This window comes from Abramis brama (genome assembly GCF_963993115.1).
Source record: "Abramis brama genome assembly, chromosome: 5".
NCBI lineage: Eukaryota > Metazoa > Chordata > Actinopteri > Cypriniformes > Leuciscidae > Abramis > Abramis brama.
The window spans coordinates 34,863,444-34,880,559 of NC_139967.1; the positions used below are offsets into that span (position 1 = coordinate 34,863,444).

The following is a 17,116-nucleotide window of genomic DNA, read 5'->3' on the forward strand; positions in this document are numbered from 1 at the left end:
ACATAGGATATATAATTACAGATATAAATGTATATTCACTACTTATTCGTCAACTCTGTCTTGGGTCTAAGTATTTTAGTTCTTTTTTTATGAGAGAAAGAGAGAACATTTGTGTATTGCATGCCAATTTACAGTATATTTCTTAAATTTTTTGAGCAGTTTATAACATGTAAATGTCATTCTTTCGAGTGAAATTTTAAAATTGGTAGCGCTGCATATGTTAAGTTCAGCAAGTGAAAGCAAGTTGACAAGTATGTTTTGGCACAGACTTACCATGGTAATATCTGATGTATAAGCTAATCGGAGATTTGGACACTGAGCCCCTCGTTTTTTGTAAATAAATCACAAAAACCCATAGCAGTGTCTTTTTACTATCTAGATATATTTATTTGAGCGCACTTAATGTTTTTTGTTTTGTTTTTTTTAGAAGACATTAAAATGCAATAAAGTAAGATACTGTTTAGCAGCATAATGAGGTTAAGTTGTCAAAATGTACCAGCAAATCAAGATCTTGATTTCACATTAGCATTTTTTGGGAGGCATCAAAGCTTCATAAAAAGCATGACATAATACAGGTAAAGCTAGAATATTTGGTACATATAGGCCTGGTTTCACAGACAGGGTTTATATTAAGTCAGGATTTGGCATTAGTTTAATTGGGACATATTACCCAGATTCACAAAGCTTAAACAGACTTAAAATGCATGTTTGAGCTGTTTTAACTGAAAGCAACTTGCACTGGCATATCTTAAAATGTCATTGCCATTGTTTTGTCTCAAGATGCACACCAGTAATGTTTATAAAAGTTACTTAAATGTCCTAAGTGAACTAAGAATCCTGGCTTAATCTAAGCCCTGTCTGTGAAATCAGGCCAAAGTATATTTTATAAACATGCCTTAGAAAAACCATTACTGGTGTGCAAAACAATAGCAGAGACATATTTTAAGAAATGCTAGTGCAAGTTGCTTTCAGTTAAAACAGCTCAAACATGCATTTTAGTCTGGGACTAGCTTAAGCCTTGTCTGTGAAACCAGGAGTAAATCCTAAGAGTCTATTATTAGTGTGCTGTTAAGATTGCTCGGTCACATATAAACCGTAATACATGTAAACATGAAAATAGTTCCTTGAACAAGTTGTCACATTTCTTCAATGAATGAAACGTAAAAGTACAGTGGTCAACATTTGAAGTGGATCAAAATAGTGCATCAAAGTTGTTCTAAGACAAGAACAGGTATTGTTAAAAATGTATGTATAACTTTGATGAAAGGGGTTGATCCGCTTCAAATGTTTACTGTATATAATCTAGTTGGGTCTTGAGTGGGTTTTTCCCACAGAATAACACTGCTACCATAAAACATACTTTAACAAAACTAAAGGCATGCGCAGTTTGTTAAATTGGGATATCTAACGAGATAAAATACATGTGGTCCCTTTTCTGGGAACAACAAGGGATTAAATGGTTTAAATTGAGATTTGGTACTCGTTCGGCTGTTGCACTTTAAAAATGGTAAAATACTGATGCTTTGTTCATGAAGCACGGCGTAGTCTTGCCCACCAGATTGTCTGAATAATGACATGTGGACAAATTACAGTATTTTTGACTGGACAGAAACACTCAAATGTGTGTGTTGTAGTCACAACAAGAATAACACCATCACATAACAGCACAAATCCGGGACTGTCCAGTGCTTCCAGAGTCTTTCAGTCTTGTTTTGTCCTGGACCACAACTGCCTGGTTGCCATACTGGCTGTACCACGAGCTCTGACTGCGGCTCAGGTAATTGGTCGGAGGCGCTTTCTCCAGATCCAGCTGTTGCTGTTGCCAAATCAGCAGAGACGTGTCCCTGAACCGGAGCCGAGCGTAGCCCTCCGACATCGCCTTCTCGGCTAAAGGATAGCGCTCCGTCATTGCGAGGAACGATGAAGTGCGGGAAGACGTTTTGGTAAATCTCTCACGAAGAAGGTGATCATCTCAAGTGTCGTCCTGGTTTTGATCACGCCGTTAAAAAATGCTCCGAAGTTCCGTAGCGGAAAGTTTGATGTAGGGAGAAAAGCCACTTGTCTTCACCAGTTGCGCATGATCGAAATGACACTTAAGCGATGCTAATCCCCTCTGCATTTTGTTGACTTATGCAGTTAGCAGTGATAATAGGTGAATTGTATTAGAAAGTAACTTCATGAGTGGTCTTCGGTAGTACTATTCAGATTTGTTCAACATTTCATAGCTTCCTTGTGTAGTAATTCGAGAGAAAAAGACAGCAGACAACGCCAGCGGCTGCCTGTGGCAACAACGTCCGCTTGAATGCGAGTCCGACTTGCAACCATGAGATGTTTCATGGTTCCGAGTGCAGGTTCATTGAGGGGCTGCTCACTGCAGAGCCATGTGTGGAGCGAAAGGTCCAGCTCCCCCTCTCTAGATGTAATTTGGACGTGATGAGTGGAGCTAGAAGGCCAACCACAACCGGCCTAACCCATAGACTGTAAAAAATAGGGCCTAACCCATAGCACTATCCCGCCTCCACCCATTAGATCCACAGAGGTGGAGCTGGACCAGGTCAAGCTAAACCCAAGACGTTCAGAGAGGTGGAGCTGGACGTCATTTGGCTAACGAACACCACTTGGGTTCATTTACAAAGTACAAGCTAATTTTTTATATTATAAACAACCAAGTATTTAACATTAAACTGGGCATTTTAGCAAATCAAATTCCCAATACTCTAAAATAATAAGTTTCATGAATTCCATCACCTGAAAAAAAGAATGCAGCATCAGTTAGAAGACAACTTAGTCAGACATAGAAATATGTTTTTATTTCAAAGCAGTGAGCAAGCTTAAAAAAAAAAAAAAAAAAAATCAAAGTCTTCATCATCTGACATAAAACGTTAGATAACAAGCCTTTTGTGTAGGTGTCAATATGAACATGTATAGTCCACCAATTGAATTGAGAAATTATGAAGTGATGCAGCAATTAATAAAGACTGACTGAAAAGATCTACTACTGGGACGTTTCAGTAGATGGTGGATCTTTCGAGGATTTTGTACTCATTTCTTCTTAGGGCCGGCATCAAGAGGCAGCCCAATTTCCTTTCCACGCAACTTAAGACCTAAAAGTGAAAGAGTGAATATGTTAAAAATGAGGAAAACAGTCAACAAAAGAGATAAACAAGTTCTCCTTTTTTTAAAGAGGAAGAGGAGTTTCTTGAGCACCAAATCAGCGTTTTAAAATGATTTCTGAAGGATCATGTGACACTGAAGTCTGGAATAAAGGCTACTGGAAATTCAGCTTTGCCATCAAAGGAATAAGTTACATCTTTAAATATAAAACAGTTGTAATATTTCACAATATTACAGCTTTTACTGTATTTTGATCAAATAAATGCAGCCTTGGTGAGCATAAGAGACTTATTTTAAAAACATTTAACAAAAACTTTTAACAAAATAGCCCCCAAATAAAGATTTTTCGAATCGACTAATGGTCACTCATTTAAGCCAACAGTCGACTAATCGCACGTTTATGATATTAATTTAAATACTTAAATATATACTGGGTGATGGCATAAAAAAAATGGTTCGTGTTTCAGTGCTGAGAAAGAATATTACTAGTATATATAATATTACATGTAATAATGCTAACATAATTCTACGTTACAGTGAAATACCAAATCATAATATTGAGGTTTTTTTAAAAAGGCCTGTATACTAAGCACTCAAGCGCACACATGAAGCTTGCTGCAGTGTACCTGCAAAAGTAATGATTTTGAATGTCAGGAAAGGAGACTGTCTGAACATTTTAATAATGCATCAATAAACTAGTGTTTTCTGAGTCAGTGTCGGCTGCAAAGATCTTTTTGACGATGCTTATGCGTTTCATACAGATGATTAAATAATCAGAATTTATTTGAATTGGTTCATTTAAAAGTAACTTCAATATATCTATATAGACATATTTGTGTGTGAGGAAAGTATACGGTGAGTTTCGGTCCATTTTTGTGATGCGCTCCAGTAGCGGAGACCGGGATGGCAGAAAGCGCATCCTGTTTGTATTCTTTATTTTACAAAAGCACAAAGTTGTACACAAATAAAATAGCTTTTACAGTTTTGAATGTTGTCTTATATTTGTATGAACAAAAATGGAGTATTTTAAGTTATGTCCGCTGTTATTAGGAAAAATGGAAGCCCATAGTTAGGTCGAAGAATTGATAAGGTGAACATTTGGCTTTACCCCCGACATACTGTAATTACCACATGGTAATGTTATGTACTGTCCATCACTGACTGCGTGACTTCGCCACTTCCTCTGGATATTTCCTTCTGCAACTAACCGACTAGTTAAAATTTGGTTGATTAAACCTCTTCTCGTAGACTATTGGGGGCAGCCCTATTTAAAAAAAAATTGATTGGTCTTCCCATTGTCAGACACTTTAATTTGCAGAATATATTACAAGTCATAAATACACATACAAATATGGCACCTACAGTGTCACTGGTATTTAAAACATATAAAAGTCAGAGTCAATGAAACCATGATGCAAGCAATTTTTATTTTGCTGAATTATACAAGCACAAATAAATGTCATATTTTAATGAATAAACCATAGCAAGGCAGCAAATAAGCTATTGTGTAGTAATGAATGATAAAATGACAAAAATCCTACCAATGGCTCGCTCAATCTTCCCCATGACTTGGTTATTGGGGATGGCCTTTCCACATTCATACTCCGCGATGATCTGTGGCTTCTCATTAATTTTCTGCAAGAAACACAATTATAAGTTTAAGTTGCATGAAACCAAGAAGTATTTCTTCCATATTGTGACACATCTGAATGAAACAGCTTCTCGAACAAGAAAAAAGTGGGGTGGGGCTTGGTTTTGTCCATCTGGAATTGATTTGGACATTAGATCGTGTTGGTTCGGCATTTCTGTGATCTCATGTAAGTGACAGGTTGTCCTGCCCTCCCATCAGTAAACACATCATCAGAGAAGAGTTGTCGGAAAAAAAGACCCTAAAAAAAATAATGTACACAGATAAATCGTTTATAATATAAACTGCAATATTCCATTAAATAAGTCAATTTTGAATTCATAGTGACTTTAAAAGATGAATCATACAGTAAGTTAGGTTTTTTGAGATGTGAATGTACAGGCTGCACTTCACTGAAAACACTAAACAGTACGTTTAGAGTACCTATGTTTTTTTGTGCATTTTTTAGAGCAATTTCATACTTTCGGTTTTAAAAGCAAAGTCTCAGATTCTGACGTCAAGGTGTAAATCCGGCAAGATCCGGAGTGGTCATTGGCTGCCGGGGCTCCAGTAGGGGCTGGATGAACAAAGCATTTTCTCTGCATTTATTCATGACAAAGAGCTCATTCAATCCAATCACTGCACTAAGCGTAAGATATAATTGAGACCGTATCACTTCTGTCGCGTTTGTCTTCCCTTATTGTTTAGAGACATGGGTCGTAACTGCTTGTTTCCAATGTGCGACAACACAAATGTTTTGTTTGCATTTTCCCCCCGAGATGCATTTAGAGAGGTCGACTACAAACACATGGGAACAGAGTGCGAATTACCCCACCATAATTGGGTGTACTGCTCCTTCACTTCTTCTATGACTATCATGGTTCACTACCATATCAATCCCCACCGTGATCGTCAAGTGCAACATGTGTTGTGTAACACACATACAATACAAGGTCTAAACATGCGACAAACTGATAATCAGTAGGCTACAGAATATCTCATTGTTATTATATATCCAAAAGAAAACTGTTTTGATCAACTCCCAAAAGTTAGAAGTTAAGTGCACTGAAATACCATTCTAATTACTAGTAAAAGTAATACCTTTACAAGAAGCCTATTGCCTATTTCAGGGTTTTTCCTGGCTCAAAATGAGGCGGAGGTGGTAAAATCATAATAATGTATTTTAATAATAAGATAATTAAATGTGTATTTTTTTGTAGATCATCATAAAGCCTAATGCCCACATTTTTTTGTTGGTGGAGCTCGGTATCTCTAGGGGGGTCCGGGGGCAAGCCCCCCTGGAAGAAAATTTTGTAAATTTTAAAAATAAATTTATTAATCTGGTGCACTTTGAGTCACCCGAATCCACTATTAAAAATAAATAATCCACCCACAAACCGCCTATATTCTTTGATTTAGCTATCTGCATCTGATCATCACATTACAATTATTCAAATTATATTTTTTTCACAATATCAGAAAAATTATCTGACACCCCCAGAACTGATATTTCTGTCCCTTCATTGGGGGGTATAGTACCCCCCAGTACCCCCTGTAATTCGAACTATGCATGGGAAATATGACTGTAACAATATTTAAAATGTAATAACTGCACAATGAGCTTAACACTCGCCATGTGGATCATAGATCATATATGGACCAAAGGAAGCATGTTTCAAGTTTTTAAGGACATATTTCATATGCTCTTATGATCTAAACATGAACCAGCTACACTAATGTAACTTGTCTTTATTTTTTTTTGTTAAACTGACGTGTGACAGTACGTAGTGAAAATATTATTAAATCTTTTAAATGTTCTTCCGTGTTTCATAGGATGACATTTTCAAAACACATCAAGGTGCCCTCAACTCTGTGTTTTTCCCCCTCTGCTCATATTGTAATATTCATTTGTCTGTATAATGTGTGTGTTGTAGGTCTGTGTTTTTTTGGTTGTTGTTGTCTCACCACACTCCCACCTTTTCCACAGCTTTACAAACCCATATATTGAGACTTTTTCAGCTCGGGGGTGCAAATGCCCAGGCAAAAACAGAAGGGAGGGGTTCACAACACTTTAAATGGGCAAATACTCACAGTAGCCAGATCTTTCTGGGTGAGGCCCTTGTTCTGGCGGCCCAGCTGGATCACTTTCCCCACTTCAAGAGGTACTCTCTGGTGGCTGAGCTCCTCTGTCTCTCTGTCCAGCTTAGCTGTGTTCTTGGTTATAACATGCTGTTTATTTTGCCCAGCAGCCCCTTGAAAAAAAAAAAAATAGATTATTCATTGAATCCCATTGGGAATATAAATTTATTATATACAATAGGTTTATATGCTCTTACATTTCTTAGAAGTTTCGACTTCCTCTCCCTTCCTCTGAGCAGTAATTATAGCCTGAAACAAAAGCACTATTAGTGTTATGTAAACCGAAACTACATTGCATATCTTTGAGCTGCTGTTGTTTTTATGACAATTATTATGGCGTCCATCACGTTTCGCACACTGGCTAACGTTAATCCAACAAGAAATAACACGATAGTATTTCTGTTGCGTTTGTTGTCAGACCGATATTTTAAGCTTTCGGACATATTGTGCGCATTATTTGAAACGAAACATTTGAAAGCAGGCCACAGCAACATTGTGTTTGTCAAAACGTGAACTAATAACGTCAGCAAACTATGTAGCATACGGATGTGAGAGAACGTAACGTTACCTGCTTAGACTTTGACTGCGCAGCCGATCCCTTCTTCCTCAAAACGGTCACGGTATCCCAATCACTCTCTGCCATGTTGTCGAGAATTACTTGCAGAAGTATTTGATGATAGGCAACAACAGGGCGTTGAAGTTGTCGAGCACGTCTCTGCACCAGCTCTTTATGCTAGTGAACTAAACCGGATATACGTCACTATATGAGATATGTCAACAAGTCCCTTTAACGTGTATCGTTGTTTTGTTTTTTTTACAGTCGTGTATCATTTTGCTAGCATGTGTAATATAAAAAGGGGTGGAGAGTAAGCATACAATTGTTTATTAATCTATGTCTTATATTTCACAAACCGAGTGTAGCCTTATGGATGATCAAAGCTTTTAATTTGCCCTGCATGCCATCTGACGCAACAGCATAATAATGGAATAGCAAGTTTTTTTCCCCCTTTCATTACAAATTATATTAGCAGCATAACAATTTCGATTGAAATATTTACTAACTTATTTACTTAAATAGCATATTTTGCTTCAATGGAAGCAAGAACTCCTGATTTTTATTTATTTATTTATTTATTTATTTATTTATTTTACACAAGATCCATGATCAAAAAACATGTCACAAATTTCTTTTTTCTATTAAGTATTTTTTATTTTACTTTTAAAACTTGCTGTTTATTTCCAGGTTGCAATATTTTCTTTGTCAACTAATATTTGCATGCTTAGTCAATGCTTTTATCTTTTTATCTTTTAATGTAAAGATAAACTGATTCAATAATTATAATTCATTGTAAATTAGTTTTTTTTTTTTTACATTCTGATAAAGGTCTAATACATTTTTATAATAATTATTGTAAGACTTGAGAAATTAAATAAATGCCAGGCAGTCTACTTGAGGAACGGCCACTCCCTGAGAGGACAAAGGACCTTTCTGGAAATTAACATTTGAACTCTCTCTTGTGAAACTAGCACCATCATTCGAGGCGCAAATCTCACCTAAGCAATCCTTATCTACATTTCTTCCCCTCTTCCCTCATCCCTCATGCTGAGATCACCCAAATTCACCCAAGAATCTATAATGTGAATAATTATCATACAGTATTACACATGTTTGGTATCGTTTGAAATGTCTCAGTGCAACTGGTACAAAGGTCTCATTCCCAAAGAAGTAAAACAAAAGGTAATACAGTTTTTAAGAGTTTACAGATAACTGGCACACAGAGGAGGGTGGGTCTCTAGACAAATGGTCTCCTACTCCCAAAAGGTGTCAACTCTGAATGTAAATTCCCATTGTTAGCAGATGTTTCCCTGTGAAAGACGTTTCTGTCTATATAATGAAATGCAACTAGAGGATCAGCTTGTGATGCGAAGTGTAAGCAAGACACTTCGCATCATGTATTTTATAATGTCAAGGTATTGAATCTTCTCTCTTCATTCCAGAGCATTTGATGTTTTGTATCTATTATCTTTGAACTGATTATGAAATTGACATGATACATTTACCTGACATAATAAATTGTAAACATTTGATTTTATTCTAATCGACTCTGACATTATTTTCAGTAAAGAGTTTCAAAAGAATAGTCAAACATTTGCACACATTTAATGATGCACATATCATTAAAAGCTTTTCATTTATGGAGTCAGATGAAATAACGAGAAAATACATATGAGAAAATGTATTTCATTTAGTCAAATTACTTTGCCACGAGGAAAGACAGTAACGCGCAAAGACCTTCACCCGCTGACCGGATGCCTTCATTGGTCCGATTGAGCACAGGCTTACATTATATTCATACTTGTCAATTCATTACTCAGAGTTTACACCAAGTGGGAGGGTTTAATTCTGGCCCTTGCCCTCTCTGTAAATACTAAGTGACAATAAAGCCTAATAATACAATAAATAAAAGCATTTCTGCTGTATTAATTAATGGAGTTGTTGAATCTCTATCAATTAATGAATAAATATAAAGTCAATTTATTTATTTATTAATTTATGTACTTACACACACACACACACCTGAAACCTGAATACACACCACAATATAAGGAAAACACAGTATTTGCGTCCTCATAATGTAGGTCAAACCAGTGCGTGCGTGCACACACACACCAAACACACACACACACACACACACACACAATGGCACTGGCAAATCTGTAGGAGAACATGAAAAGGGCCATGAAATGGAGCATTTTTGCAAAGAAGAGTGCAAAAAAAATATCTAGCCTGTGTCAAGATGTGCCACTAGTGTCACGTTTATGTTCTGTTTCATGGATGCTTATGAAATACATGAAATGTGTGTTCCCTATGGTTCCTGTGTTCCCTCTCTGTTTAGTTCTTGTTTCTTCGTTTCCAGTCATGTCATTTGTTTCTATGGTTACTGATTACATTACTCACCTGTGTCTTGTTTATTTGCCAGTTTGGTCAGCCCTCTAGTTCATTTGTGTTTTGTCTGTTCTTGCGGCATTATAGGGTGCTTCTCAATACTCAAATATATGCTTCCTTGCTTCCTCGCTCATCTGTCCTCCAGCCCACGGGAACTGATGAAAGAAAGCCATCTTGAAGGACATCTCAATCCTCTAAATGCACCGTAAGGAGGTGAGAAACTAGGAGTGAGGAAGCTTCCAGAGGAGCTATGAGCGAGGATGCACAGCTGTATCCAATGCGGAAGTCTTTCTTGTCGAAAAACCTGACGCATGTAGCCTATTAATTCTCCTCCCCTTTCACATCTGTCACAATCATTTTAATTTACGCCTTGCCTTTGCAGTTTAAATAAACCATACATCTCACAAATTTCAACAGGGCATCTTGCTTTATTATTATTATTATTATTTATTAACCACTTAACCAAACTTCAACAACATGGCAGATCCTTTGAGAGCTAATGACGATTTAAAGTGATGCTCGTGTGATCAAGAATTTTCCAAAAAGCTTTCCTTCTATTCCTCCGGCCTCATTTACTTTACTTGCAGCCTTCCCTTGCATCCTAAGGGGGGTGGAGCTGAGACTCGAGGAAAGGAAACAAGAATGCTCAAATTAGAAATGAGAAGCACCGTAAGTGTGGTTTTCTCTTCCCTACTGTGATTTACCTGTGCTAATAAGAGTTTTGTTTCATTTTCTTTTAATAAAAGTATTGCTGCAACTACCCTCTCTTCACCTCCTTGTTAATCACGCTACCACGACAGATAGACTCCTACTCAAACAAACTGAGTGCTGTAATAATATCAAAAGGTGCTTTAATATCAAGTATTAGGCTAGTTTGTTATTCAGCTTTTATTTTCCTCTTTGAAATGTGTAATTTTGGTTTTCAGTGGCATTGCAAAAAAAGTCTTTTTTTGGGATTAAATGTGCAAAAGTTCTGATTGAAAAGGTAATTTTTATATCCACACACTGTAAATATTGTCTGTACTTCCTTTTTCTTTTTGCAATCAGTTTTTCATGTGTTATAAGGTGTTTAAGCTGTTTTGTGTAACTGTTTTTGTCTTAAAGAACAATAGTATTTTTGTTTGACAGAATTTGACTTTAATACCTTTAAACCGTACAAAGAATTTAGCTTAATCTGCAATGGAATTTTGCTAAAAAAACCCCAAAAAACTTAGAGAAACGAGTCGTTTCATCTCCCGTTATAGTTATACTTTTATTACACTTCATGTGATTTTTCAATAGTGAATGAAAAATGATAAAATCAACTCAACATACTGTCAGTATGAGCAGTATTTACACGTATGTAGGTCACAGGAGCAGTGGGGTTCTAATAGTCAGTAGCAAGAACATGGACTCAGAGACTGACCCCGGCTGGTATTTATAGACTGCTGAGTCAGGGTCATGCACTGGCAGATCACTGCTATAAGCAAAGTGGGTGGGGAGACTGACAAAAACAGCTGCTGAGATATCAAGCAACCATTTCAATATACATTTTATATCTTTGATCTCTTTTGTCGAACATTAATGCAAAACAAGCAGTCCAAACATAGGTGGTGTTTTATGTTTCTGCCAGTGAAATACATCCAAATACATCCAATAGCTACATTACTAACATATGCAGAGCGTGTGTTATCTTAGCAAGGCTTAGTCTTCCCCTGGTCACGGACTTGAGACTGCTGGTCTAGGATCAGTTTTCTGCATAATAATAGCAAGTGACCAAAATGGCCAAGCACCCATTGTGTGTATTTACGACCCGATGTGAGATCCACCAATCAGAGAGGTCCCCGAATCTCAATTGTTTTGTTTTTTGATTGTATAAAATGAATGGAGAATATCTCGTGTTTTTCCATGGGTGTTTGGCCGTTTCCATTTGTCTGCAGATGTTTACTTATCATAACAGCTTTTAAGATAATCTTGAGATTGTATAGGCCTAATCTTATTTTACAAAGTGCTTTGAGACATGAGGTAATTTAACACCGTCTCTTGTGACGCTGAATCTGCTCTGGCTGCGCACGTTCATGTGTTTTGGAGGAGGCGTGGCTTTTGAGACGCTCTGAAGGGAGGGTGGGATCTAATGCTTTCAAAGATAGCTTGCGATTGGGAGCTGCTCTGAAATTGCCTACCCTACCTTTAAGCATCATGACTTTTTTTCTTTTTTGATTCTTCATGCCAAAATATGCAGAGATAAATATCTATAACTGCAAGGCTACCTATAATGATATGATAACAAATGTATGATTTTATTTGGGCAATATAAGAAAACAATATATCTGTCCCTTTAAATATGAAACATGATGCCATTTTGTTTTCTTATTTTTCCCAAATAAAATCATGCATTTGTTACTACTTCTATTATTGATTGATATCAGGATGTAAAAAGAGTTTCAACCAGAATAACATGAAAAAATGTTGCCTACCCTACCTTTAAAAGGGTGGTTGCTTATGATTTCACTTTTCCAACTTTAGTTAGTGTGTAATGTTGCTGTTTGAGACAAAACAACATCTGCAAAGTTACGATGCTCAAAGTTCAAAGCAAAAGGAGATATTTTCTTTTACAGAAATTGCTTTTTAAGGACTACAACAAACGGCTGGTAGGGACTACACAAGCTTCCTCCCGGGTTAGTGACATCACAAACCCTAAAATTTACATAAACCCCTCCCCCGGGAACAAGCAATCGGTGTTCAGAAGAGGAAGAGTTGCTATAGTAGAGCACATTTGTGAGTCTGCTCATGTTGCATCCGTCTTTTCACATTTATTGCAATACTGTGCATTACACAAATGCAATAGCATATCACTCTGAAGGCATCTTACAACAGTTCCAACACTAGCAATTTATGGATTATCAAGACAGAATATGCTAATCAATGACTTGAAGATAGTTAACTCCACATTAGCTACATAAATTCATCAACTAACCATTCAGAAATGTCCTGTTGCATTCTACATGTTGTCACTTCTTCTTGAATCTCGCCATCATTGTCTGACTTTGGTTTGAACATAAAAGGCAGAACAGTTTCTGACATTTTAGTGTGTGCCTGCAAGCTGATAACACACAAGCTCTTGAAGCTCCGCCCTCTTTGCTGGGAGCAGCAGCTCATTTGCATTTAAAGGGACACACACAAAATGCTCACCCTCAAAAAGGGGCAATTTTAACATGCTATAAAAAATTACCTGTGGGGTATTTTGAGTTAAAACTTCACATACACACTCTGGGGATATCAGACACTTATTTTACGTCTTGTAAATATGGGCATTATACTACCCCTTTAATGATATCACTCACTTGCATTCACACATATACACAGTAACCTATATACCTATAACATATTATATGACCAATAAATACTGTTGATAAAGGAAGATGATAAAATAAGTACAACTTGTTTGATTTATGTATCATTTATGTTTTTAATCAATCTGTACAGCACTAAAAGACTTTGGATTTACAACAATCAGGTATCAAATTCATTGAAGGGATTCTTTTATTTATGGTAGGCCCATACACATATAACACTGCAGTGAAAATCATATAAAATGGCACATCTGGGACTTGCAGCGATTGAAAACACACATAAAAACATAAATTTCATATAAACAACATTGCGAATTTTGGTAAAAGTGAAAAAATGTGCTTGAAATGTTCAGTAATTTCAATCATATAAATGTGATGCATTCAGAGTATCGTGAAATGTCTGGACAACTGAATTTAAACTCCAGGCAACCAAAACAGTCCAAAAAGTCTAAAATTATCCATGATGTAAAACAGTCCATGGTGGTTTCATTTACAACATTTCTCAAATACATTGTAAGTATTCAGAAAATCACATACAATTCCAAGAAAATAGAAATCTGAAATGACTCATTATGCTGCTTGATAAAGTCCCTGAGCAAATGTTTCGCTCACTTACTGTAATCAATAAAATCCGTTAGCCAACTGATATAAATCACACATAGTGCTTTGGCCTTTAATCAACGTTGACAGTAAAAAAAAAATAATATTAAAAAAGAAAATGCATCAACATCCTTTCTCTTAAAGCGAAAGGGAACTGTGCACCTGATGCGTTTCTCCAAACTTTATATTGCTTTGGCTGAAATGGTACAAGAAATGGTCAAATCAAGCTAATAGATGTGTGCTGCTTAGGGTAAGATCTTTTTAGTACATGTTTCAGTCATGCACTTTTCAGTATAGGCGGAAGTCACTTAACCTGAAAAAAAAAGGGGAAAAAAGAAAACATGCAGCGGCTTTTGAAATCCCGCAATGATCAGTAGAGGGGGCTCCAGTTGAATGTTCCTATGGATATTAGAGTCTGGCAAGTGTTGGAAGACAGCCACACCATCTCCACTAAACTGTAATGAAGGAATCCCAAGGCAAAGCCACATCCGACATCTGTCAGATGGTGGCGACCCAGAAACACACGGGATGTGCCAGCTAGGAAGGCCCATAACACAAGCAAAATACGCAGAGGAACTGCAAGCACCAAGTGTGCTAACAGGAATTTAGATACCATGGCTGCTCGGCTTGCATGTGCTGCTGGGAAAGAATAAATATCCATGGCCAGATAGTCGAGGAAACTGGGTGCCATTTCCCAAGGCCCTTTACGCTTCACCAACTTCTGCATTCCCGCTACAGTCATCACATCCAGAAAGAGAGCTGTAAAGCAATGATGTTAAATGTACGTTATTAAAGCAATATCAGACTCACAAGAATGTTTTTGGCTATATATTAGCATGGGTGTGATTTGGCCACAAGAAATCACACTCATCATGATACACAGCCATAACACACTCTTGCGAGTATGAAATTGCTTTTATAAAACAGTTCAAAGGACATGCATGTAAATAAGTAAGGAAAAACCAATGGGTTTTCCAAAGCCCCTCTTGTGTGTAGAACTACTTTCTTACACCTCAGATTAAAATCTCTTATTGCTAGTTCAAAAGATGTTTCCAATGTGTCTCCAGTACTAAATCGAAAACATCATGTTAGAACTAGCAAAGACAGCTTAAGCCAAGTAGCTTTCTGTTGGCCAACGCAGCAAATCTGAGAAATCTTGAACCTGTTGCAAAGTCTGCGTGGGTAAATATTTCACACTCTGGCTAAATTCCAGATTGCATGGATTCCTATTGAAATGACGTGATTTCACCCATGGAAATTTGCTGAACATCATACAGATGTGACCGCATCTTATCACTGTGGTACACTGGGGAGGAGATAGTGGATGTCAATGGAGGAGAGGCTTACATATGATGAATAAACTGGAGGCAGAGCCATGGAGGCTGATATCTCCACATAATAATAATAACATATCAGGCAAAATTGATAATTAAAGCTGTGTTATGCTAATCAAGTTTGAAATCAGGATCGCCAAGAAGACTGCTAAAATAAAGATTTATAGTGAACTGACTCAATTCACTTCAGAGACATAGATTAAACCACTGGAGTCGTTCGGATTAACTACACTATATTCATGAGTTTCTTGGAGCTTTACAGTTTTGGTCATTGTTTACTTGCATTGTATGAACCTACAGTGCAGAAATATTTTACTTCAAATCTTCCGCATGTGTGTTCCGCAGAAGAAATACAGTCATACAAATCTGGGATGGCATGAGGGTGAAATAAATGATGACCGAATATTCATTTTGGGGTTTTGGAACCCAGCATAAAATAAAAGGAGTAGTAAAAAGAATAAATTATAGCATTTAAATGCTTATAGCTTTATAAATTATAAATTATAGCTTTTCTTTATGCAAGCGTGCAATGAACTAGTCACATCAGTCAGAACACATTTTCTTGTATTCCCTTATCCACTGACCTACAAACCCAACAGCATCGCTAAAACCCCTCCGTGTGAGCACAATGTGGTTTCAAATTCATTCTAAAATCAAATGCACTTAACAGGATTCTCAATAATACATAATTATTATGAATGTCATTTTAATCCGAGAAATCGTTTACATCACATTTAAATATCTTTCAGACAGAGCTTCAAAAATACAAATAAATTTAACATTACATACACTGGAATTATCCAAAAATTATCCTAAATTAGTAGGCAATAGGCTACATTATCCTTAGCCTAAGTAAATGTAAGGATTTAACAAGAATATCAACTAAGTTACTCTTTCTGTAAGACATTCGACAAGAAGGTCTGCGGTTGGTTTAGAGGAAGACATTTCTCAATCCCAGTAGCATGTGTTTGACCAAAATAGTAGCCTAATGTTTATAGCCGCCCACATTTTTAGACTGTGACACATCCGGACGTTCTTCAGAGCGTCAGTATTTTACTCCTTATCAGAAAAGCGTTACAACTCACCTAGCAGCAAATTGACCAATACCTCTTGACCTGCCAACGTGTTGCTTCTTGTAAGACACAAAATTGTCCCGAAGATCCACGGGATGCCATGGCCAGTGAGCGCGAGCAGCTTGACCATAGAGCGCACGCTTCCATACGACGATGTGGGGTGCGCGCACACGCCGAGCCGCTTAGACATACAAATGTCAATGGCCAAAAGAGAGTTCATAGCGATGCCTTTGAATGAGGGGTTAAGCTGCATGCAGTCTTCTTCTGGTAATTCCTTCTTTTCTTTATTGTTCTCGGGCGACTCGTTCTGCGCATTTTCGCCTGGCTGGTGTTGATTTTGCTGCTGTCTCTGCGACGGCCTCCGCGCAGTGCCGCGAGCTTCCGCGCCACTGCTCTTTAAAGGCTGGTTTAGAGACATAAACTCGGGTCTGTTCAGCACATTGTTTCGCTCCCTCGCCCTGGATCGACTCTGGTTTACAGGCATCTTGATTTTCCACTGTCCTCCCAGCCTTAAATATGTTTTACTGTCCTGTTCTTTACACTGAGAGATAGTGAACGGTCTACCATGTCCATATCCCAGATCATGTCTTGCTCTGTTCCTAAGAGTTGCGACTTCTATTCCAGTTATACTATAAATAGACATTCCAGCCGCCCGGATACATGAGACGCATCCACATGCTGCCTTATTTACCGCTGAAAATCAAGACAAACAAATGACACTCAACTAAGAAAATCGCTTTAAACATGCAAACAGATAGATAGATAGATAGATAGATAGATAGATAGATAGATAGATAGATAGATAGATAGATAGATAGATAGATGTTATGTTGTTGTTTTATTGCAAATACTAAATAATTGCAATGCTTTTGTATAGGCAAATGTTATTTATTTATTTATTTATTTATTTATTTTCAAAAAGTGTAAGCTGGAACTATTTAGGATATATT

The 17,116-nt window shown here is 37.1% G+C and overlaps 4 protein-coding genes across 4 annotated transcripts in view; all 4 read right to left on the minus strand.

The window, feature by feature from the left end:
- The window catches only part of ppil3 (peptidylprolyl isomerase (cyclophilin)-like 3), a 359,195-nt gene that overhangs the window by 293,000 nt on the left and 49,079 nt on the right, over positions 1–17,116 (minus strand). The gene's annotated exons all lie outside the window — the stretch shown is intronic.
- On the minus strand, positions 1,514–2,826 carry brd3os (BRD3 opposite strand). Its single transcript, XM_084114552.1, has one exon. It carries the CDS (start codon positions 1,907–1,909, stop codon positions 1,655–1,657), a length of 255 nt encoding a protein of 84 aa, XP_083970678.1. The 5' UTR covers positions 1,910–2,826; the 3' UTR covers positions 1,514–1,654.
- Positions 2,796–7,638, minus strand: edf1 (endothelial differentiation-related factor 1). Its single transcript, XM_084114551.1, has 5 exons — positions 7,449–7,638; positions 7,078–7,129; positions 6,833–6,993; positions 4,656–4,749; positions 2,796–3,104 (listed from the first exon to the last, which is right to left on the minus strand). Exons 1-5 carry the CDS (start codon positions 7,521–7,523, stop codon positions 3,043–3,045), a joined length of 444 nt encoding a protein of 147 aa, XP_083970677.1. The 5' UTR covers positions 7,524–7,638; the 3' UTR covers positions 2,796–3,042.
- On the minus strand, positions 12,602–16,895 carry plpp7a (phospholipid phosphatase 7a (inactive)). Its single transcript, XM_084113893.1, has 2 exons — positions 16,179–16,895; positions 12,602–14,518 (listed from the first exon to the last, which is right to left on the minus strand). Exons 1-2 carry the CDS (start codon positions 16,807–16,809, stop codon positions 14,130–14,132), a joined length of 1,020 nt encoding a protein of 339 aa, XP_083970019.1. The 5' UTR covers positions 16,810–16,895; the 3' UTR covers positions 12,602–14,129.